This window comes from Parasteatoda tepidariorum, chromosome 6 (genome assembly GCF_043381705.1).
Source record: "Parasteatoda tepidariorum isolate YZ-2023 chromosome 6, CAS_Ptep_4.0, whole genome shotgun sequence".
In the NCBI taxonomy this organism is placed as follows: Eukaryota; Metazoa; Arthropoda; class Arachnida; order Araneae; family Theridiidae; genus Parasteatoda; species Parasteatoda tepidariorum.
Window position 1 is genome coordinate 44,201,012 of NC_092209.1, and position 23,671 is coordinate 44,224,682.

At 31.2% G+C, this 23,671-nt stretch overlaps 1 protein-coding gene across 1 annotated transcript; it reads left to right on the top strand.

Annotated features, from left to right (window-relative positions):
- Positions 1–1,710: 1,710 nt before the first annotated feature.
- Positions 1,711–6,281, top strand: LOC107451791 (bis(5'-nucleosyl)-tetraphosphatase PrpE [asymmetrical]-like). Its single transcript, XM_016067997.3, has 2 exons — positions 1,711–1,841; positions 5,177–6,281. The coding sequence occupies exon 2, from the start codon at positions 5,225–5,227 to the stop codon at positions 6,065–6,067; it is 843 nt and encodes a 280-aa protein (XP_015923483.1). The 5' UTR covers positions 1,711–1,841; positions 5,177–5,224; the 3' UTR covers positions 6,068–6,281.
- The last annotated feature ends 17,390 nt before the right edge of the window (positions 6,282–23,671 follow it).

Below are 23,671 nucleotides of genomic sequence, written 5' to 3' on the forward strand. Positions count from 1 at the left end.
AAACGGTTTCTGTCGGCAGTGATCGTTTCGATTGGTTATTCTGACACACGTGATAAGAGACAACCAATTTCATAGCAAAAAGTGCTTTCATTTATCGTAATAGCACTGATGCTGTAAAAATGCATCAAAAGTTAAACTCTCTGACTGTTTAGGAACAGTTTCACTATGGGACAGTTGCATATGGTAAAATAACAATTATAATAAATCAAAGAAGAATTTTCCAAGAAATTTCTAACAGTGTAAATTGACGGATGAACAAAACGCTTAAATTTATCGACGTATGTTACCAGCACATGAAAGCCAAGGACATTAATTACATTAGCATACAATCAAGCAAAATGAATAAATATTTTTTACTTAATTTCAAACTAGCCTCTGTAGGAGAAACCGCTGAGACTGGCAGTGAACGCTGCAGATTATCACATCTTATGCAGATTTTTTTTAAAACTCAGATTTAAAAATCTTAAATAAACTGTTAGCAAGATTCATTTCATTTTTCCTTTTAAGTATTATAGAGTAAGTTTAAAAGTAAATAAAAAAAAAGGAAGCATAGAACATTTTTTATTTATTTATCCCATGTTTACAAACGTAAATTTCACTATATGTATATTTGGGCAAGCCAAGCTTTTCTATTATAGTCTGAAAAAATTCTATTTGGAGTTATATATATTAGAGACATTTATTTTATGACAGTCATTGAATAGCAGGCCCATTTTGAGTTTACGACTACCAATGTTCAACTCCGTAGTCTTGTAATTTTGAACTGAATCCAGAAGACAAGAGAACTTCTGGATATAGTAATTGGAAAAATTTGCTTTGAGGAGGAGATTTGGAAGGAAATAACCTTCATTTGCGTAACATGGAGAGGAAAACCTCGAAAACCTCCCATGACCAGCTTGATGTCAAGGGGACTCACAGTCATGACCCGTCAATCATATCCATGATGAGGTGACCCGCCTCCCAGTGAAGATATTTTAAGTCAGCATTGTGGTCGGTGTGAACCGGGAGCGAAATATGTATCGATCAGCCATCGCTGGGATTCGAACCCGGGTCTCCTCATCGGTATGAGCGCTCTATCCCCTGGGCCACCACTGCTCTAATATATTTATTGTATAAATCTTGAACTTTATATAAATTTTTTTCTCTTATATATATTCTAGTTATATATATTCTAGTTATATTCTAGTTATTTTTGTGTTTTAACTATGATTTTGTTCCATCTTCATTCATCACGCACGCACGCACGCACGCACGCACGCACGCACGCACGCACGCACACACACACACACACACACACACACACACACACACACAACTGTACATTAAGCAATAAATTATATTTAAACATTCATTTCTTGCATTTAATTTTCATCAACTGTTTGCAAATTAAAATTTTCTTTTGGTTTAGGTAAGCCTAATTTTTACAATATGAGTGTTCACTCGATTGCGTTTGGGTCTCAGATAGATTTTGATTTATGAAGATGTTGCAGCAGACTGACTACATCATTTTCTTTGAGATGGAGAAGCAGACTGGCTTAGAAAATTATGCTACTGGAACAATTATTAATACTAAGAAGTATTAATAATTGTAAAAAAATCAAAAAAATATGATCAAATCATTTCTCACGTTCTTATATTCCAGGAAACAGAAGTATTTGATCAGCATCTTAGTGTCATAATATCGAGAATGGCTATTCAATGTATCGAACGTTTTCTTAAGCCTAATACATATTTAAGTTTTGACTTATTGTAAGACTTATGCATTTAAATTTTACACGTGACATAAGAACCACTTTGGTTCAGAGCCACCTTTAAAGAACTAGATTCGAATCGAGTACTAAGTGAGTATTTTGTTTTATGTTATTATAAGGTACTTTTATTTTATTACTGTTCATGGAAGTAGCTCAATTAAGAATAGTAATATCTCAGTGAGACGTTTATGTAATATGTATAAATGAGACTTTTATTATAGGCTTAGTAGCAAACCCTTAAAATCTGAGAGCTGTATGCCTTATTATAATGTTGAAAAACCTATACGGAAAGTTTATATGGAATCTTCTCTTAGTTAATTTCATGATTAAACAATAACTTCGTAAAAAATTAACATTTTGAAAATATTATGTTTAAAAATTTTAAAATTGCAAGACAATATTCTGAACCAGTTACTGAATTTTTTTCTCTTAGTAAAAACTACTTTAAAAAAATATTAGAAGAAAAGGTAAGAAAAAACTAGTAAAATCTTGAGATCCTCTTTTCATTGGGAATTTTTTTTCCTGATTCTATAGTGCGAAAAAAAGAGAATACTTTAATAACTTTTGGTTGGATGATTGGATTTTCAGATAATTAGGAAATAACCTTAATTGTCGATGGTCTAACTTAAATATGTTAATTAATTTATGCAGTCGGTATTTTAATTTATAAAATTAGATACGAAAATGTACTGAATAAACATACCTTTTTCTTTCAAATGTATTTTAATATTTTACCCTCAAAATATGGAGATTAGCCGTAATCTTGGAAGTATGGTCTCAATATTATAGTCAGGAAAGCGATCAGAACTTTGTTTCTCTTAATGTAAATTTAACTTCTTACTTATTTCGCCATCTCAAAGAAAATGTACCTTTAAATTTTATTTCTCAAACATAATTTAGAGCTATCCTTTCGAGTCTTGGATTTTGTCATTTGAAATTACGTGGATGAAATTTGCATAAAATTTTTTTATACCTTACTATTCAAATTCAAATGTTTGTAAACTAAATATTAAAAAATAAAGAATATAATTTAAAAATATTTTTTACGGAATTATATTTGAATAAAAAGTAAAAAAAAATAATACATATATTGACACTTTTAAATAAAATAATAAAAAATAATAAATGCTTACAATATTTTATTTCTCATTAAATTATCTTTGGATAAACGATTTTAATATTTGCTTGCAAAAAAAGTTTGAATTCACTTAAAAAGAATCTCGAGCTATGCAAAAAATAAAATTAGCATTAAAGGGTCCAAACTTGGGGCCGCTCTCTTGACCAAACTATGGAGGCATATTTTCTAAATTGTGGCTTGCCTCTTCATTTTGTGGGTCAGAAATCGGAATCCGTCAAAAAAAGGTATGTTTATTCAGAGAGAGAGAGTACGTTTTTGTGCCTGAATGCGTAACTTAAAATATAGACTGTACTAATTAATTAGCATATTTGAGGTCACCCCAAGAAACCTTTAAGATTGAGTCTTCGAATGTGAAGATCCGAACGGTAGGTGAAAAGTTATTCAGGATGGTCCGTGATTTTTATTTTGCACACTGTACAAGTTTGAATTTGCTGTTGAAACTACTTTAAACTTAATTAAAAGCTCTCTTCCTTTTCCATTAACACTGAGGCAAGCTTACACTTACACTTTAAAAGAGAACTGTATGCAAGCGTCCATATATGATATTTCAGTGCCTTGATAAATTACATCCTTCAGTTTAAAAGAATAAGTAAATAAAAAACATGCAAGGAGCTAAAAAAGGATGATTATTTCAAATGATAGTGAAAATACCATGGCTGATTCTTATTAAAATGTTTAGTCAGAAATAATAAAACACAAGACAGTCTATAAAAAAAGAGAAAAAAACATGTTTGGTTGATCAGCATTTGATGAATGATTAAAGAATTGCATCTGCAAATAGTTCACGAGACACTGATGATTTAATCGTGCCAAAAAAACAAGGTTAAAATTGACCTCAAGTCTGAAATAGTATTCCTTTTTATGTAAGTACTTTTTTTTTCTTATTCTCTAGTATTTTAGATGTATTGTTTTACCTCAATATTTCATGCATTTCCGTTTATAACAAAAATGTATAAAATAAATTCATTATATTCAAATTTTATTTTGGTTCCTAATAAAATGCGAACATGTGCCGACAATACCTACGCTAAAACTGTTATCTTCCAACTGCTAATGGATTCATTAGAATATTATGGCCCGAGGGATTTCCGGAATTTATTGATAGGAAAAATGGCGCAAAAGGTTGAAGATCTTTATTTCCAGTGCTATAAGTATATATTTGTTTGTATCGAGCATCAATAGGGTGTATTCTTACACACTCGGAATTTATTTATACACGCACCTTACACCATTAGCAAATTACGTTGATAAATAGGAGCTTTAATTTTGGTGTTCCTATTTAGAACGTTTCATTTTTGAAATCATCTTGCTTCGTTAATGGAACGAACTAGGAAATTGAGTGCTTGTTTTTGAGACAGTTTTACTTGGTTTTGAATCCCAGTGACGAGAGAGGGCATTTAGAAAATAGAGAACTGTTTCTCGCTAACTGTAACCTTACTTGGGCTTTATAGCACATGGATATAAATTTCTTTATGAACCAATTAAAGGGATATAAAATAAAGTTACTGTTAGATTAACGTAAGACGAAAGCAATGCAAAATCTCTCTAATATCAATTTCTTGCACATTGTATGTTATTTTCTCTTACCGTACCAAAACTTATACAATACCGAGAATTTCATTTTATAACCGGCGTTAGACAGCCGATCCAATTCTGACTATTAATGTTAAACTCCGTTGCCTTGTAATTTTGAACCCAATACAGAAGACAACGGAACTCCTGGATATAGCATTGGGACAAATTAGCCTTCGTAAAGGATTTACGTTACATATTGAGGAAAATCACCCTGTTAGGCGTCGGCAAGGGGATTCTAACCAATGATCAGTCTACCACTGAGGATATTTTACGTCAGCACTGTGATCGGTGCGAGGCGGAAGCAGAATTTGTAGCAACCAGCCACGACTGGGATTCGAACATGGGAAATTTGATTGGGAGGGGAGTGCTCAATTCCCTGTATTCGATTCGAGGAATGGTATGAAATAACAATGAGTTAAGCATCACTGGAGTCAACAACATAGTGATTTCTTATAACTTTCCAATACTCAGAAGTATCAAATATTTTTTTGATCAAACATCATCGATTGATCCTTGTTGTTTCAAAACTCCGACAAAAAATTGTTTGTATTTACTTGCGTCATTAGGAAAAGCAGGTTAGTGTTGAGTTGCGCAAAATATTTTTACAGTTAGTGTAAGAAATGTTACTAGATGAACAATTCAAGGATATTGTGGCTGTGGTTTGTTTAAGACATAATGAAATTATACTAATGCTCATTTCAATTTCTTTTAGAGATTTTCATAAACTTTTGCACCAAGATCAAATCACAAGTTATTTCCAATGCCACCGCCGAATGTCTCATGGCTTTTAGTGATCATTTTCACGCTGCTATTGGGAATAGATGCTCATAAATGCAATCATCCAATAAAAGAAACATCATTTCCACCGAAGGTTCCCCACCTGTTTCTGGATGCAACGTACTTAGATAGATTTAACGAAGTTGTTGTCATTGGTGACGTGCATGGATGTCTATCTGAACTTCAACTTCTACTTGCAAATAACAATATTGCGGGTGACAATGTTTTAAAGATATTAACCGGAGACATATTAAGAAAAGGTCCAGACAGCATAGGGGTGATAAGATTTCTAAGAGAGACTCCATTCATATTAACTGTGCGAGGCAACAACGATCAGAAAGTATTGGAGAGATACTTGAAGCATCAAAATATAAAAGGTTACCAGTACAAAAAACCCGATCAGTTCATAAAAAATATGACAACTGATGATCTGAATTTCATAGCTGAGCTACCTTATACGATATCTATGCCCTCCTTAAATGCTATTGTTGTTCATGGAGGTTTGATTCCAGGGGTACCATTAGAAGATCACACACCATATGATTTGATGAATATGAGGAATTGTATTGAAGATAAGCACTGTCCTGGTGGGTACCGGCCATTTAATGGTGATAAGAAAGGGTCACGTTGGGCAGCATTATGGGATGGTCCACAATACATTTATTTTGGCCACGATCATCCGAGAAATCTACAGATAACTCCTAAGGCAATAGGTGTGGATACCAGTTGTGTGTATGGACGATATCTGACTGGTATTTTTGTCAAGGGTCCAAGAAAGGGAAAGTTCGTGCGACAGGATGCATTGAAACAATATTTTTCACATTAGATATGGAGATGAGCTGTGAAAAGCTATTTGTTACGTGAAATCAAATTTTCTGGATTCCTGTAATTTTTTTTAATGTAAAATTCTATCCTGATGACGTAATTTTTTAGAATTAAGATAAAAATTTTTAAGTGAATTTTTCCTGTTTAAATCACGAAAATGTTTGTATTAAAAGCCTTTTTTCAATAAAGCAAAAATATTGCAAATTCAAACCTTTCCTCCTAAAAGGATTAAAATTTATTTCCTGAAGCTTTTTTTTAAAAAAAGCATTGTCACTAAGGCCTAGTTTCTTAGGATAGGACGCCGTCAGCTGGAAATCAGCGCTAACCTCTGATTGGTCCATTTGTGAGTTTGATCGTATACGCCATCGAACGCTCATCTTGAACTACAATTGCCGTCCAGCTCAACTGCAGTTGGATTACAACGTAACGTTACCACAGAAGCAATGGCGGACAACATCCAACAGCACATTGAAATCAGCCAAGATTTTGATTTTGACATTAAACATAGCTTCTTCATTAAACATAGCACTCTTCATTTAGCTCAGCTATAATGTGTTTTTTCTAGGACAAAGTCATTATTTGTTCTCTAAAACACTGGTCGACAATAACAAAATCAATACAAATTCAAAATAAATATTTGTTTACGTTATTAACGCATGCGCAATGAGAGATAATGTCTGCATTGGACCGACTGCTCTCGCTGAGCTAACAAAAAAGTATTTTTTTGGCGTCAGCTCTACGTCAACTTTCCGCTGACGCCCAGATAAGGCGCTAGTTCTAAGAAACCAGGCCTTGAGCTAACAAACCAGTATTTTGTTGGCATCAGTGACATAATGACGTTGACATAATGATGTTTTAGCTGACGTCACACAAGAGGCAGGATCAAATTACATTGTCCCTAAAATTTCATGACAGGGTGGATTTTAGCAGAGCATACAAAACTTTGCGAAAATAAACCTTATAATTACCTAGATTTAAGATTATTTTCACCTTGAGGCTAGCTTTATGAAAGGATTTTTTTCACGCTTGAAAACCCTAAATCAACCTCGGATTAAGTTTTTTATATAGAAGGTTGTTTTCCAAAGCTTTGGATTAGAGTAATAGGCGTAGAATAGAGCAGACTGTCACAGATCTCATTTTAAGGTTAGAAGGTTTATACGTAAACTGTATTACAAACCTTTTTAGGTTTACATTAAAAGGTTTTTGTTGAGTGAAAATAAGCCTTATTTTGCTATCTGGGAAATATGGCAATTACTTCGATGACTAAAACGGGGATCTGTGAAAGAAATGAGTAGAAATGGTAAAATAATACAAACAATAGAGAGATTTCGCAATTTTAAGTATTATCCAGTACATTAAGTTTTGGAGCAACTGCGCATGTCCGTTCCCTGGCACTGGCGCTTACACTGTTCAGGTGCGCATGCGCAGTTATTAAAAGAGAACGAAATATGCAAAATTGGGAAATCTCTCAAGTGGAAATGAAGTGAAGTTACTCTAATCATGAAACAAACGTTATATTTTAGCTTCAATAATAGTAAGTAGTACATGGAGATATTATTATTTAGTAATTAAAAATGAAGGTATTTCTTCGAAAGCTGAAGTAAATTTAATGATAGTGAGTTAAAGTGATTAATTTTTTGTTATGTATTGACACATTTAAACAAATTAATATAACTTTAGGTAATGCTCGATCATTAGTAAAAATACATAAAACTTTTAAAACTTTAAAAAGCACAGCGTTAATTTTTGTACTTTTCTTGACAAAAGAATGCTTTTTAATATGACGTATATTCAAATTAATATTAAAAAATATTTTATTCGAAATTCTGTGCTATTCAAGAATTGTGATATTATTTATTAAATAATAGATAGGAATTTCTAAGTTAAAAAATAGTATTTGTTCAATTAAAAATAGGAAAAATTTGAAGAAAAAGTTAATTTAATGACACTTAATCAAAGTGATTAATTCTGTATTAATACACAGTATTAACACAGTGATTTTATTATGCATTAGTACGCATTTAAACACATTTAAATTACGCTAAGAAATAACCGATAATTAATCAAAATACAAAAAAAAATTTAACAGCCTCAACATTCCAGACAATTTTTTTTGATATAACATATATTTATTTTAGTTCATCTTAAAAAATATTTGATTCGAAATTCTATGATATTCAAGGATTCAATATTTGTCTTATATTTAATGATAGTATGGTTAATTTTTTTAATAACTCCTTGATAATTGCAATTATTTAAAAAAACAACGCATGACATTTAACAGTTCTGGTAAATGTATAGATTTCAGACCGAATAGATTTCAGTTGCTGGAATATTTCCATTTGTTAAACAACTTTCACTTAAAAATCTCTATTTTCATGAATTTCATTCTTTAAAAATAGGATGCTTCGTAAGTTTTGTTATTGGAATGTATTTTTGGTAAAGAAAACAACAACAACAACAACATAATTCTGGATAATAAAACCAAAATATACTGTATTTAAACCATTCATTTGGTAATTCTTTCGTACATATGGTAATGGATTACCATAAATTCTGATTTTCAAAATTATAGTTCTTATTACCGCAGGACTGAAGGCCCATATATACCAGGACGGAAAAGAGCAAAAACTCCATTTCATTCCAGCATTTTTTTCGAGACACATTCAATTTCTGTAACTTCCAAAAATATATATATATTGTTGAATAGTTTGAAGAAGAGAATAGATTTACTCCTCCCGAAAACTAGTTAAAACTGAAATGGTTTTACTACCAGCTTTTCCTCTTCTCCGTTTCGCTTTCACCCATGTATTACCACATAATAAGTAAAACTTTCAAAACTGCAGATTAAATTTAAGTTAATAAACAGTTTTTATACCATACTCTGAGGTATCGTGAGAAAAGTCCCTAAATTCACCAAATTTTATCTCATATTATAAAGTCATATTTTATTGCCAATTTTACTAAAATCATCGCTAAAGCGCTTCGGTAAAAATGCTTCGGTGTGCCCTTTGAACCAGAAGCACTGTAGATTTTACCACATTTTAATAGTTTTGACCATAGTCTTTTTCTCAGAGTGAGTGACACAGCGTTTAATATATTTTTAAAGATTTTGGGTGATGGTAGTTTTGTTTACATAAAATTTTATGTTCTAATGACCCTTAGAAAAAGATGTCAGAAGGCAGAAAGTCGAGTTTACTTTGTCGGCCACTTAATGTCACCGAAACAATAACAAGCGAAAAAAATATTGAAGAAATTTATCAGAATTAATCTCTATCTCAAAATGTGCATCAAAAGATGCGCTCGTGCATAAATGAGATGTGTTTTTTATTTATTTATTGCAACCTGTCTATTGCCTGACAATCACGAGATCAAGACTCTAGACTTGTTGGTGGCGATCACCATAGTAACAGACTAGTCTATTTGCTTTTAGATGAAGGTAGTGCCTTGGTTTGGCAATTGCGTTGAACTACACTGTTAGAATTTTCATTCTAAAATGAAGGTAAAATAACATTTTTTACCTTTATGGTTTCAAAACCGTTTACAACTAGTATGGTTAAGAAAACGTAAATATTTCTTTGACTGGACATTGGAGTTAAGTTTTTCGTTAGGTAATGAGTAATTAATTTGTGGTTGAGTTGTGTTTTATCAAATGAGCAATGGAACGTGGTTTAATTAGTTTAACTGGTTATTTCACCAATCTTTTTTGTGTGAAGCAGCTTTATGATGCTGCCACCTAAACGTGAACGAAAGTATCATATTCTAATTGTCCAGCGTCATGCATTGAAGGGAATGGAGAAAATATTGAAGAGAGAACGCTGAGACTCGAACCCTCGCTTCTGTCGGTCATGAGATTGACAGGTTAGCCCTCTCAGTTATAATATGTACTCATCTGCAGGAAATTAAGTGGCTTCCTTAAGGTCTGGTTTCTTAGGATAAGCGCCTTATCTGAGCGTCAGCGGATAGTTGACGTAGAGCTGACGCCAAAAAAATACTTTTTTGTTAGCTCAGCGTGAGCAGTCGGTCCAACGCAGACATTATCTCTCATTGCGCATGCGTTAATAACGTAAACAAATATTTATTTTGAATTTGTATTGATTTTGTTATTGTCGACCAGTGTCTTAGAGAACAAATAATGACTTTGTCCTAGAAAAAACACATTATAGCTGAGTTAAATGAATAGTGCTATGTTTAATGAAGAAGATATGTTTAATGTCAAAATCAAAATCTTGGCTGATTTCAATGTGCTGTTGGATGTTGTCCGCCATTGCTTCTGTGGATAACGTCACGTTGTAATTCAACTGCAGTTGAGCTGGACGGCAATTGTAGTTCAAGATGAGCGTTCGATGACGTATACTATCAAACTCACAAATGGACCAATCAGAGGTTAGCGCTGATTTCCAGCTGACGGCGTCATGTCCTAAGAAACCAGACCTTAAGTCCGTGCCGCACATTAGCCGTTTTGAGAATCTGTAACAGTTAATAGGAAACTGCATGATATCTCCAATTTTTTGATAAATCATAGGTAAACATTTCCCAACAGGAAAATTATATGTTAGTTGAAATATAAAAATTTCAAGATCACATTCTTCCAATGGCTATTACAAGTAACAAAAACAAAATAATATAGATAACTAAACAACTATTAATGTGAGTATTACTTAAAGTAACTAAAAAGCTGCTCGATTCGCGTGCACAACAGTGACTTTACAAACCAATTATTTTCACATTGATAAACTACTGCTAAATAGAAACGTTTCGAACTCAATCTTCCCGGTATTACAAATATTAGCCAGATTATTTAAAGAGCACTAAAAAACCAACAAGTAATTGCTCTTTGCTGCCCAAAATTTTTTAGCGAATAGGCAAACCGACCACAGTTGATGGTATTATACTTTGAAATTACAGTCATGGACACCATCTTTATCTTTTAGAACCAACAGTGTTCCAACAATTTATAAAAGTGTTCCGATTTCTTCCTTTTAAAATTCAGAACGTTAAAATAATTCCTTACATTTCTTGATTTAAAATTTAGATCTTTCAGTTGCACTTTTTGAACATTTTGAAGAGACAGGTATGAGAAGTAAACAGATTTTTATTAAAAAAATATATTTGTAGTAAATGTTCAAATGTTTAAATATGGAATAATATTGTATCTGAAATGGAATGATGATTTGCCATGATGGTATCTGAAATGCAATGATGCAAATGATGACTCATAATGATGAAAGGAATGTTCTGATAACATAAGATTGATATAGGAAGTTTCAGAAGTGAACAAATTTGTACAATACATATAGGGCCATAATTCAAATGCACCATAAAACAAATGTAAAATATTCAATTATATAGTTCTGTGACTTAATCAAAGTATAAAAATAATTTGCTACCATAATTTTAAAAACGTTTCATAGTCTCGTTTGCTCAGCAGCCCACATAATATATTAAAAACGAACCAAATTGCAATGCGATGAAGTGTTTTTCTCCAAAAACGCATTTCTGAGCAATTTGGGAATGTGGCTTATCATTTTATTACCACAAGTCTTTAATTTGCAACTCAGTTGCAAGCGTAATTCAATTGGATTGAGGACAATAATCATAAAAAGGAATGTTCTGAGAATATAAAATTGAAGATTTCAAAAGTAAACAAGTTCGTATAATACATATGAGACTATAGCTTTAATGCTCCATAAAACGAGTGTAAAATATGAAATTATAATGTTATCAAAATATGAAAATAATTTACTACCAATTTAATAATCTTTATTAGTCATGGGTATCAGCAGCCGATAGAATACATCAAAAAAGAACAAAATCGAAATTCGTTAAATAGTGTTTTTCTCCAAAAACCCTTTCCCGAATAATTTGGAAGTGTGGCTAGTCATTATATTACCCCACGTGTTTCATAGGCTGTAAGCGTCCTTCAAAGATGACTAATAATCATGGAAGGAATGTTCTGATAACATAAAACTGATATAGGAGGTTTCAGAAGTAAACAAATTCATATAATACGTATGAGACTATAGCTTAAATGTGCCACGAAATGTGTGTAAAATATTAAATTATAATGTTCTGTAACAATATTTAAATATGAAAATAATTTACTACCAATTTAATAACATTTCTTAATCGCGTGACTCAGCAGCGTCCAAAAGAATAAATTACGTCAGGACTTTTTTTTTTCCACATCATATTCGTTTCATCAGCCACAGAATGAGAAGATAAAAAAGAAGTGTGTGAAAACATCTGTTTGTTTCTGAGTTTTCGAACACTTGTTTTGTTCATCCCTCAGCTGTTCTATCTTACTCAATGCCCTGATATTTCTCACGCGCTTTCTTCCTAAAATTATTTAAATGATTCCAGTTAAAGAGCAGCTTCCATTTCTTTTAATCGTGTTGTCATTTCTATTCTGAATAATATTTGTTGAAATAAGTATTATCTCTCAAAAGATATGAAGCAGGAGATAAAAAAAAAGTTATTTTTAGTTCTTTTTGGAATAGGATGGCTACGTACAGTTTATTTCATCAACTCATTTCCGAATTTTTTTCTGTAGTTCGCAAACCTGTGTTTTAACGGCACTCTGGCTCATAATTTTACTGGATGAAAAAAAACCTTAGAATAGTTAAGAAAACGATTCTTTTACAACAAACGATTCTCTTATCTGAAACGATGTACAAAACTCACATATCGCATTTTCTTACTAGATATGTTAAAATAAATTTTAAAGTTTTACATACATGGTGGAATTTTGTATCAACATTACGATTTTTGATTTCTACAATATGTTTAGAGTATACTTATTTTCTTGATTAATTAAACTGGAGGAAAAGAAACCCATATAATATTATAGAATTAATTCTCTCTTCTCAAAACGATGTTCAAAATTCCTATACCTATCGCATTTTCCCGATATATACGTCAAAATAAAATTTAACGTTTCGTGTTATTCGTGGAATTTGTACCATTACGACATTTGATTTCAAAAATATGTTTTGCGGAATTTCTGACGAAAAAACTGTAGAATATTTTTGAAATTAATTATCTCTTCTCAAAAAGATGTTCAAAATTTCCCTATTAGCAAAATTACTTGAGTCCTCATCGGACTAATATTCACGAATCTAGGTTCAAAGGTTATTATTTTTACGATATTGGCCCAATGTAGAATTGTTCGATTCACCTGTTTATTATTCATGATTTAGCCAACACAGGCCCTATATAGGCCATTCTAGGACCAATATTAAAAAATCTAGACATCACAATGTTGGTAACTCAGTGTATGTTCCACTAGGACCCATATTGAACCAATTTTGAGACCAGCGGCCAAGGTAAAATTGTTGCTAGTGTCCTATGTCGTCTTTTAAGTCCATGTATCGCATTTAATAGATATGTTAAAAAAAAATTAAAGTTTTATATTATACATGGAATTTTGTACCAAAATTACGACAGCTGATTTAAAAAAATATTTTTTGAAAAATCAGCTTTTACTTATTTTTTTGAATAATTTAAGTTCTTGTATTGAAAAATTATGCACTATTTCTTTAAATTGAAGATATTATGAAAGAGAAATTAAAGATTTTTTCCAATGTTCGCAAATTTTTGTATTCAAATTTTACACTTAATATACTTAATTTTTAGGCGATTTAATTATTTTCTAAATTTTTACATAATTTTTTTAATAACCGGTTTAGTTAAGAAAATTTATTTTACAAGTTTAAAAAAAAAGTTAGCAATATTACAACTGAAACGGAATGGGTAATTATATAGTAATGGGGGTATACGAAAAGAAGTTTTATTTTTTTACATTTTTGTAATAAATGTAATTATGTTTGCAATAAATATGTCAAATTTCTAAGAAAAACAATGTGTTTGAATACTGAAAATGTATTTTTTTTTCCAAAAATGCTTTATTCAAAAGAAAAAAAATGAGATAAAGTTTATATATTACATAAATTTTAATGAAATAAATTTTTTACGACTTATATGTAAACTTTTTCAATCATTTGTTAAATTTTAAGCGTTGCATTTTATTATTTGCCTTTATTGCATCAGTTTTTTTTAAAGACGTTTCTGTTTATAAATTGAATAAACTTCAATATATAAGAACTCGAGAAAAATAGGCTTAATAAATGTTTATATTTTCGCAATAAATATGGTAAATTTCAAACCTCAATTAAGTATAAAATTACTAATATAAAGTTTTTGATTTCAATTTTTTTTAATTTCACATTTTATATAGTTAAGGAATGAAGTTTAGAGATTGAAAATGTCTTTGGTTCGTTGAAAATGAGAGTACAGAAATTTTTTTCTTCTCATATTTAATGCAATTTTTTGCGTTCTCATGTTTGCAACAAATATACATTACAAATTCTACGCAAAGTATGTATATACTAAGAATAATTTTTTCGCTTTTTAAAAGACTTCTTTTTCAAATCATTCTTTTATTAAAAAATCAAGAATCATAATTGAAATTGAATACCCAATTTCGTTGAATATCCAATGGGATACCTGCAAGTGACGTTTTGTGGGTTTCTCGATCCTGATTGGTTGTTAAAACGTGGTATTTTTTTACGTTAGCAACTCTTTTTCCATTCATATTTCGAGTAAGTCAAGTCCGTTAAGATTCAATTCTCTTAAGCATACTTAGTAAGTCTTAAGTATATTATATACTCCTTCACAAAGATTTTAATTATTTTATTTCATATTTCTTTTTTAACACAAAAACAAGCTTATTATGCATCGAATTTGCCAGGTACACGAGATGAACATTTGCAACGGTTACAATGAAATGCATAAACAAATAATAAATCAAAGTTAAGTCAAAGACGAAGCCGATAAAAAATTCTATTTCAACAAATTGGATGTGCGATACTGCGCTGTATTTTTTTATTTCGTATTAATTAACATTCTAATTAATGTGGAGAAACTTAGTTCAACTTTGACGCGCCACTTTGCTTATTAACTCTCAACTGGAGTTGACGTCATAGATAAAACATGTGTGGGTATCTATGATCTACTTCTTTTTGAACTGCAAGTACCCAAATGGATATCCAATGCGGTGGTATAAAATAATCAATAAAAGAAAGTAAGCTTATTGATTATTTTACACCACCCCAGAACAAGGGTAATAAGCTATACTGCGGATTCCATTTAAGTAGGTAATATGAGCATTAACAGTTTCCATATCATTAAAGACTTATTGACTTGATTATTTTAGTGTCGAAAAATAAATAAATAAAGTTATTTTAATTTTCTCAATTGTAATAATATTTTTAACCGTTTGATTCATTTTTCTTAATAGTTTTTTAAGATGTTGATGATTGATTCTATCAACCAATGTGTTGATTGTTTGATTGTAGTATTTGGACTTTTAATATAGCAATAAATAAATAAATTACAATATTTTAAGGGTACTGAAACGTTGCTGTTATTCCAAAAAAAGACGTTATTGTCATTTTAACGAGAGTTTAGTTGGATATGTTCAGATTATCTAGGTAGTTTGGAAATTAGGTAGGTAATTTGAAAAAAGGAGTAATTCGTTTGACACTTTAACGGACTACCCTAGTTAATCTAGCGAGATAATCTGTAGAATGACTGCACTATAAAAAATTTCGGATCAAATTACGGTAAAAAGTTCCGGCACTCAGGGTGCTGGGTGCTTTTATGGTAAAAGTCCTTTTTACCGGAACATGTTATCATATAATTTTTGCAATAATAATTACCATAAAATTACCCTAAATCATTCTAATTAAATAAATAAAACTGTAAAATTCATGGTATAACATTTTACTCTGGATTATTCTTCATGGATTTTACGGTCAAAATGGATTTTACGGTTAAAATGGATTTTACGGTTAAAATGGATTTTACGGTTAAAATGGATTTTACAGTCAAAATGGATCTTATGGATAATGCACCAAAAATGATGGTTCCTTATATCGTAATTTTCTCCGGAATTTTTTACTGAGTCAATTTTACACTTAAACGGTAACGTATTTATATTTTTTTTAAAAAAATTTTTGAATTTCAAATTTTACCTTTTGTAATTAAGATATGAGGATAATGTTTTGATTAAAAAATCGAATTTTATGTATTTGTTTTGTTAGAAAATTGAGATTTTTAAATTGAAAAATAGTTCATTAATTCCTTAATCACGCTTAGAATTATAGAGGGAAATGATTTCACTTTTTCTCACATAAAACGATGAGCGGATATAAGGAGGGAAACTTGCTTCTTTGTTTTAAAAATTAGATTTCTGAATTGATATTGATAGAAATATCTACCCTTTAAATTCTATTTTCTTAATTACAGATCTAATCTCTTAAATAGATCTATTCTCTTAAATAGATCTATTCTCTTAAAAATAACGTTTTATATACTCGCAGGATAAGAAATTTAAATCTTCTCAATTGAAAATTTGAGATCAATTATTTAACAATTTATCTTTAGATAGAATTTATCTTCAATTCATGTTTCGACCACTTAACGACTTAGCTAGAGTGCTCAAATTTCACCTGGAACTACCCGATACATATCACAATTATTTCCTATATGATGCCACAAAAATTTACTGCAAACAAAAATTTCATTCGCTTACCGATATAAACAAACTAAAAGACAAAACTAGGAAAAAAATAATGAAATAAAACAAATGTCTTAAGAGCAGTAATTTTCAAATTGGCTTAAAGAGATAATAATTTTCTTTGGTTTATCAGTCTAAACTTCATGATTTGTAAGTAATAAACTTCTATCACCACCGAAACTTACCCCAACCAGTCTTTAGTAAGTGATGAATTCTACTTATTTCGTTTGCATACAAAAAAAAAAAGAAAAAAAAAATCTCTCTTTAATTTGTTGAAAACTGTCCACTAAGTTAAGAGTGAATTCATTCTTATAACTAATTCCTTAATTTAATCAGCTCATATTTTGATTCTATGAAAAAAAGTTTTTTTTTTATTTCTTAATCTATGATAAATTTTACAAAAAGTAATGAATTTATCATTTTTTTTCACTAATTGGCTTGCATAGAAAAATATTATTTTATTATTCGAGTTTTACATAACATATGAAAGATAAATTTGAAAGACTAAATAAATATTCAAGCAATGATGTGATAATTTTGTTTTATCTTTGTATTAAAATACATCTTTCGTATTTAATAAATTTCGAAAACGCTATAATTACGAAAAGCGTTTGTTTGTAATTAAATAACAAGCGTTTCGATGCAAATCGGATAATCAAATCGACTTAATTCCACATTAAACGTCAACTTCAAATGCGATTGAGGAATATTTAGCACTTCTATAATTCAGCAATTAAAAGGCATTTCTGGAAATCTTCAAACGCAAACCAAACCGGAGGCCTCTCTCTAAAAAGAACTGTTCTGTTTCAAAAGCCTTTATTGGCTGACAGCTGGACGTTCGGTACTGTCTGTATAGATTGTGTCACTTTTGACATTCAGCGCCGTCTGGTGGGTGTAAATAGAGAGCACATTGTGTTTGAGTCAGAGTATCTGTTTTGTGTTTCATGCTTCGAGCACGATAAGACCTTAACGCTAAAAATATAGTGTTGTAGAATTAATAGGTTTGAACTCTCAGGGTGTTTAGGTTACTCAGAAAAGATACTTTCTTTAAAAAGAATTGACCTTGCAATCAGAACTTTTTTCTTTTCAAGAGATATTTTCTTTGTTCAAAAGTTTAAAGATTCGCTGTTAAAAGTTTAAAAATTCACAGTTTATCAGGAGAAAAAAAAATGTATAAAATTAATTTTTCTCTACTACTTAGTGCTTAATTAGATCTTCATAATGGAGAAGTTGAGAATGATAAGGAAATCTGAGGTAGATAAGTGCGTTTTTGAACAATTTTCTGTACCTTGAGAACAACTATTATTAAACTAATATTTACTTTAATTTCAAAGGTGTATCAGTTAACCCTTTCAGGAAGAGCAAATTTTGGTTAAAAATTTTAGTTAAGCAGCAAATTAACAACTGCAACATAAATGTAATTTAAGTGAAATGACAAACTTTAGCTTTTTGTTATTTAAAGAATAATTGTTGTTAAAAAAGGTAAACGTTTAAAATTTTATAGTTTTACATTTCTAGTGGTTGCATAATTTTTGGAATAAAAATAGGCAAACTGGACGCACTGGATTAAAGTGGCATTCGCATCTAAAACCTCAATCAAATGTCCCAGATTTCATTTTCGACAGATCGCAAATCTGTATTTTCTTGGTTTTCTAAAACAGTAATATTTCGAATTCAACGATTTATAGTTCGCAGATTTCGATAATTTAAATAAAATTATGTCCATAACGTAGCATGGAAAAGTCGAATTATGTTTTCCTTTTTCTCTTGACAGAAAATAACCTTAGTGGTAGACTGATCATGGATTAGAATCCCCTTGACGACGAACTGATCGTGGGAGTTTTTCGTTATTTTCCTCCCGATGTAATTCAAATGCTGGTCAGTTCCATCGAAAAAGTCGTCCACGAAGTCTAGTTTACCCCAATGCTTTATCCAGGAGTATACTTTAATAGTTTTATCTCTCCCGGTTAGCCTAACGGCAAGAGGACTCTAACCCGCGATCCGTCTACCACTGAGGATATTTCACGTCAGCACTGTGATCGGTGCAAGTCGGATGCGGAATTCGTATCGACCAGCTATCGCCGAAATCGAACCCCGGTTCACCTCATTGGAAGGCGAGAGCTCTATCCCCTGAGCCATCTTGTCTTCTGGGTTGGGTGCAAAATTACAAGGGCATGGAGTTGAATATTGATAGATGTAAACTCAGAATTGAGCCGGTTGTATAACGCCGGTAATAAAATAAAATTATGTTTAGAGTAAACAATGTTTTTCCCTCGTCTCATACCTCCGAGAGAAAAAAATTAAATAAACATACATTTTTAATTGCTATTTATAATCATTAAAAAAGACAACATAACGAAGATTCTATATAGAATTTTTTTTAAAAAAAAAATGCGATATCGACAGTATTTATTTCATTAGGAACGTAGAAAATCGGTTAATTAGCCGATCAGATGAAAAGAACCTGACTGAACAAATGTTTTTCACTTACTTGAATTATTTAATACGCATAGTATTTAATCTACTTAAAGTGAAAATAATCTCAAAAATGGCATCATTCCTGGGCGTTTAAATTAATATTCAAAGTTAAACCTTAACACTAACTCGGAAATAGTGATACGAGATGATGGGAGAAATATCGCTGGATTCACTCTGTTGGAATCTAAATTGGAGAATTTTGAATTTTCCAAAAACAATTAATAGTGATGAGATTGGATTTTGATATAAGATATAATATTAAAAGTCGACAATCTAACCTTAAAACGCAAACTACAGTTTAAGTTACGATATCAGACTCAGAGTATATACTTCTTTTGAATTAATATTACTTTTTTTCTTCAAGAGATTTAAAATCTTGACCTTCAAAATATTGAGTTAGCCGCTATTTAGAAAATAGAGTCCCTATAGTTTAGTCAGGAGTGAGGACAAAGCTTAAGCCCTCAATATCCATTTGGCTTTCTCCATATTTCATAACATCTCTGGAACTATAGGCTTTTTGTACACAATTGCAAAGCTCCATTAATCCAAAAACAATTTCAGACAAGTTATAATGGTTTAACCCTTTAACGGGCCCTTTATTTCCAGCAATTTGGAATTGAAATTGTTTTAAGAACAGTAATTGATATTAAAAAAACTAATTTAGTTTACAAAAATGCCATTTTTTGGTGGCAAATATGTTTAACATGACCTATTAGGAACTTACTGACTTTTATTTTTCTTTATTTATAAAATAAATTCCTTAAATGCTACAAACTTCAAAAGGAATTATGTATTTTATAACTTTTATAAGTTTCTTAAAAGTGACAAATGGTTACCAGTTTTATTCAAACTTACTTCAAGAAAGCTGAAGTTATTGAAAAATGGAAACCTAAATTAAAATTGGTAAAACGTGGTGGTAAGTATACTTACCACGGCCTTTAAAAGGGTTAAAATTAGTCCCGCAGTGGACTGATCGTTAAGACACGGTTCCCAGAAGATCGCCGAAGTCAAGCATCACTGGCTGCGATCAGTGTGCATGTGGGTGACCACTTGGATCAGTCTGCGTAGGGACCGAGGGTGTGCGGTATTGGTCCTCGTTAAACTGTTCTGCCGTAAAGTGCTCGACTTCGCGTGCAGGTCGTCGGGCTACCGAAGCGGGGGGGGGCATCTGCAGATTATCAAAATTGTGATGGCATGTCTTCGGACCATCCTCAGGGATGTTTCCCAGACCGTCGCCAATAGCCCATTGTGCAGCTCTAGTGATGAACTACTAATGAACTACTACTACTACTGTTTAAAATTATTTAATATTTTTTATTATTTCTTTTATCTATGTCCAAAAAATTTTAAATTGTAAGAAATTTTTTGTCTCATTTCAAACAATGTTGTTTTAAAATGGCAAAATATAAAATCTAAGGAAAATCTGTGTGATAGGGGAAAATTGGGACTAAAAACCGACATCAATTACGCGAAGACATTGTTGTCAAATTAAGAATGCAGCAAACGTTTGTAAAATGTGTAGAATTTTCCAACTTCCCCGTGAGTGATTTCACTCCATGACTGATGTTTATTGTAGCTTGAATAGCAAATGGTGGCTGTAAATTTCCGGTGGCATTTGTTGAAAGTTTTCAATAATAAAGATTTTATTTGTTTCTCTATTATCCGTTTTTATTGATATCTTTATTTTCACGAAGTGTCTTGATCTGTGTCACTTTGCTCACGTTTTGTGAGGGATTCTCATTTTTTTCATATATGGAATTTTTCATTCATTTCTTAACGGATATCCATTTTTTTGCAAAACCCATATACTCACCCTAAGCGAGCTATAAGCGCATTGCAGCAAAGAGCTTCAAAAATGCTCGTCAGTCGTCATCATCCATTTTTCACATTCAGGCGCCCTCTCAAGGATTGTCCTGTGGCTTCCAACCCTTCATTGTATGGCTGGAAGTTATATGTTTTGAAAACCTCTATCACTTCTTCCCGTTTTGACCATTAGGTTTATAACACTCTTTTATTTTTCGTTTGGAAATTATATGTATTCGATGTTTTAAAAACTTCATTTTCGATTCAAAACCGTAGAGATGGTTATAAAAGCCAACTTGTTTCGAGTGCTCAAAATTAGGCACCGATTCTCAAGACTCGTCCGGTATGAATAGGGAAAAAATGATTGGAAATACAAAACGTTAAGTTGCCAACGAAAAATAGGATATAAAAGTGTAATACATAACTTAAAAACTGCGGCCACCGAGAGTGAAGAAGACAAACAAGAAAAACTGCGGTTGCCAAGAGGGGTAAATCAGTGCAAAATGTAGTTTTATGATAGATGGAGAGGTGGTGAGGAATTCTTGTGTTTAACAAGGGGATCGGCATTCATATGAATGAAACAATATTCCAGGGCATCGCGATGAGCTACTATGATAGGGCTTAAAATATCTAGGCATTATCGAAATAAAATCATAATTGAATCTGCTTCAAATAACTATTGTTCCCTCATTTACGTCTGGCGTATCTTGGGAATGAGAGCCTATTTTTGAGCTCTCAAAAATTGTCTACTCTTATTATTGTCCTATTTTTGGACGCAAATGAAGTTTTTAAATCATTAAGTATATATTTTTGAATCAGTTTCTTGGGATCTTTAATTTAATGTAAACAATATCATTTAACTCAAACGATACAAAAATTCGCAAACCTTTCTTTTCCCCTTCATACGTTGAAATAAGCACTCGGCATTAATAGAGTGAATAGTCGGTCAACAATGCCACTGCTTAACTGTCTTTAATATTAATTTACCATTTCAGTTTTTGTTGAATTAAGGGGGGGGGATAAAACTATTTTAGAATTTTGTCTGGCTTTTAAGGTGTTAACCGCACCCACACGCTTGTCAACAGCAGCTGCTGGAAAGCTGTCTTCGATTTCTTTTAACCGAGTCATATTTTTTCTTTCTCTTTCCGCTTTCTTTTCTAAAAACAAGAGTGAGAAACAAAAGATTACTAGCCAAGTAGAATTTTCCCTTTTTCTCAAAAATACTCTTTTTTTTCTCCTCCGGTTTTTGATAAGGGAGGTAAACAAAACAAGAATTCTAATTAAAACTTTCGTACGGATAGGAAGAAGGCATTTATAAAACGTCTATTCGCAATACTTCGTATTCATTGTCAAAAAACAGGAAAACCAAAAATTGAAAAAAATTATAAATAAATAAAAGGCATCTCGTTATATAAAATGAAATGAAATTTACTTGACTCTTGTTCTCTTAGAATAAAAAGCTATTGCCTCGCAATTTCAGAATTTAAAATCTCTTAGACGATTAAAAAGATACTAATAATCTTAAAAAGTTATTATTTGAATAGATGTAAATTTAAGTGGAACAATAGCCAAATGCGAATGTACTGCGCCAAACACAAACGTTATTAATAGTACTTTCTCCTTTCGACTGAACTCAACTATGGAAAGAGGTGCAGGCGGAGGTAGAACTTTTATCCATGCTTTTATTCCTTTTTTAGTTAATTTTCACAAATAAATTGATGATGGTTACTTACTGCTATTCTTGGAACATCGATTCAAAATTTGAGATATAGGAGGGGGAGATTTCAGATTATATGTTCATTTTGTTTTAAAATTTTACCAATCAGCATTTTTTGAAAGGCAGCTTAGTATTACACATTTACGTATTTTTAGATAGTTGATTAAGAAAAAAAAAATCTGGGTTTTTGTGTAATTTGCATTGAAAAAAGTATTTAGGATTATCTAAATTGATTTTCATTAATTTACACTGTTAAATTAAAATTTACATTTTAATAAACTTTAAAAAATTGTAGAAATTGTTTAAAAAAAGGTAAACGTGTAGTTTTTAAGGAGGTACTAATCGCAGAACTTTCTTGCTTGATACTTTTGAGGAAAAAAAATCTAAAGGTTTTAAAAATTACCAAGCGCTATTTTTCATAATCTTATAAAGCGAACTCTATCTTTCCAATATTTTCCGAAAATTATAGTGCTGTCGAATAATGCATTATCATTAAAAGTTTTAGAAGTTGCAAGAAAATTCAAATCAAAAATTTAACCTAAAACCCAAGATTGCGAGAATAGGAGTCTTTTAAGTAATCAAAATAGTGAAATAAAACAATACTCTGAACTATACGTTACATAAATAGTTGATGACTTTGTTCGGTGGAGATAAAGGCAAATCTATACGCAATTGATAGCAAATACAGCATATAGAAAGTCTTTTTTTTTTTTGCTAAATGTATGGTACAGTGCGTGCGCAAAATTAAAAATGGAACGCCTCAATAGCTTTTCATCAATTGATCGGATTTTTACACTCTGAGTTACAAAAGAATATTGCTCCGAAGGTCTAGCTTTCAATATGGTTATTAGTGCAACCGATATTTTAAAGTACAAAATCAGACATACCTCAAAGAAATCATACCTCTTATACTAAATCATTTAACGCGCTATAGCCTTATACCTAGCTTATAACACAAAATCAAAACCAACGAAAAATATTGTAAGATTACAACTTAAATCACTTAAATAACATAAAATTACTTTTTA

Coding starts and splice junctions, on each gene's coding strand:
- LOC107451791 (XM_016067997.3), top strand. CDS start 5,225: ATGCCACCGCCGAATGTCTCATGGCTTTTAGTGATCATTTTCACGCTG.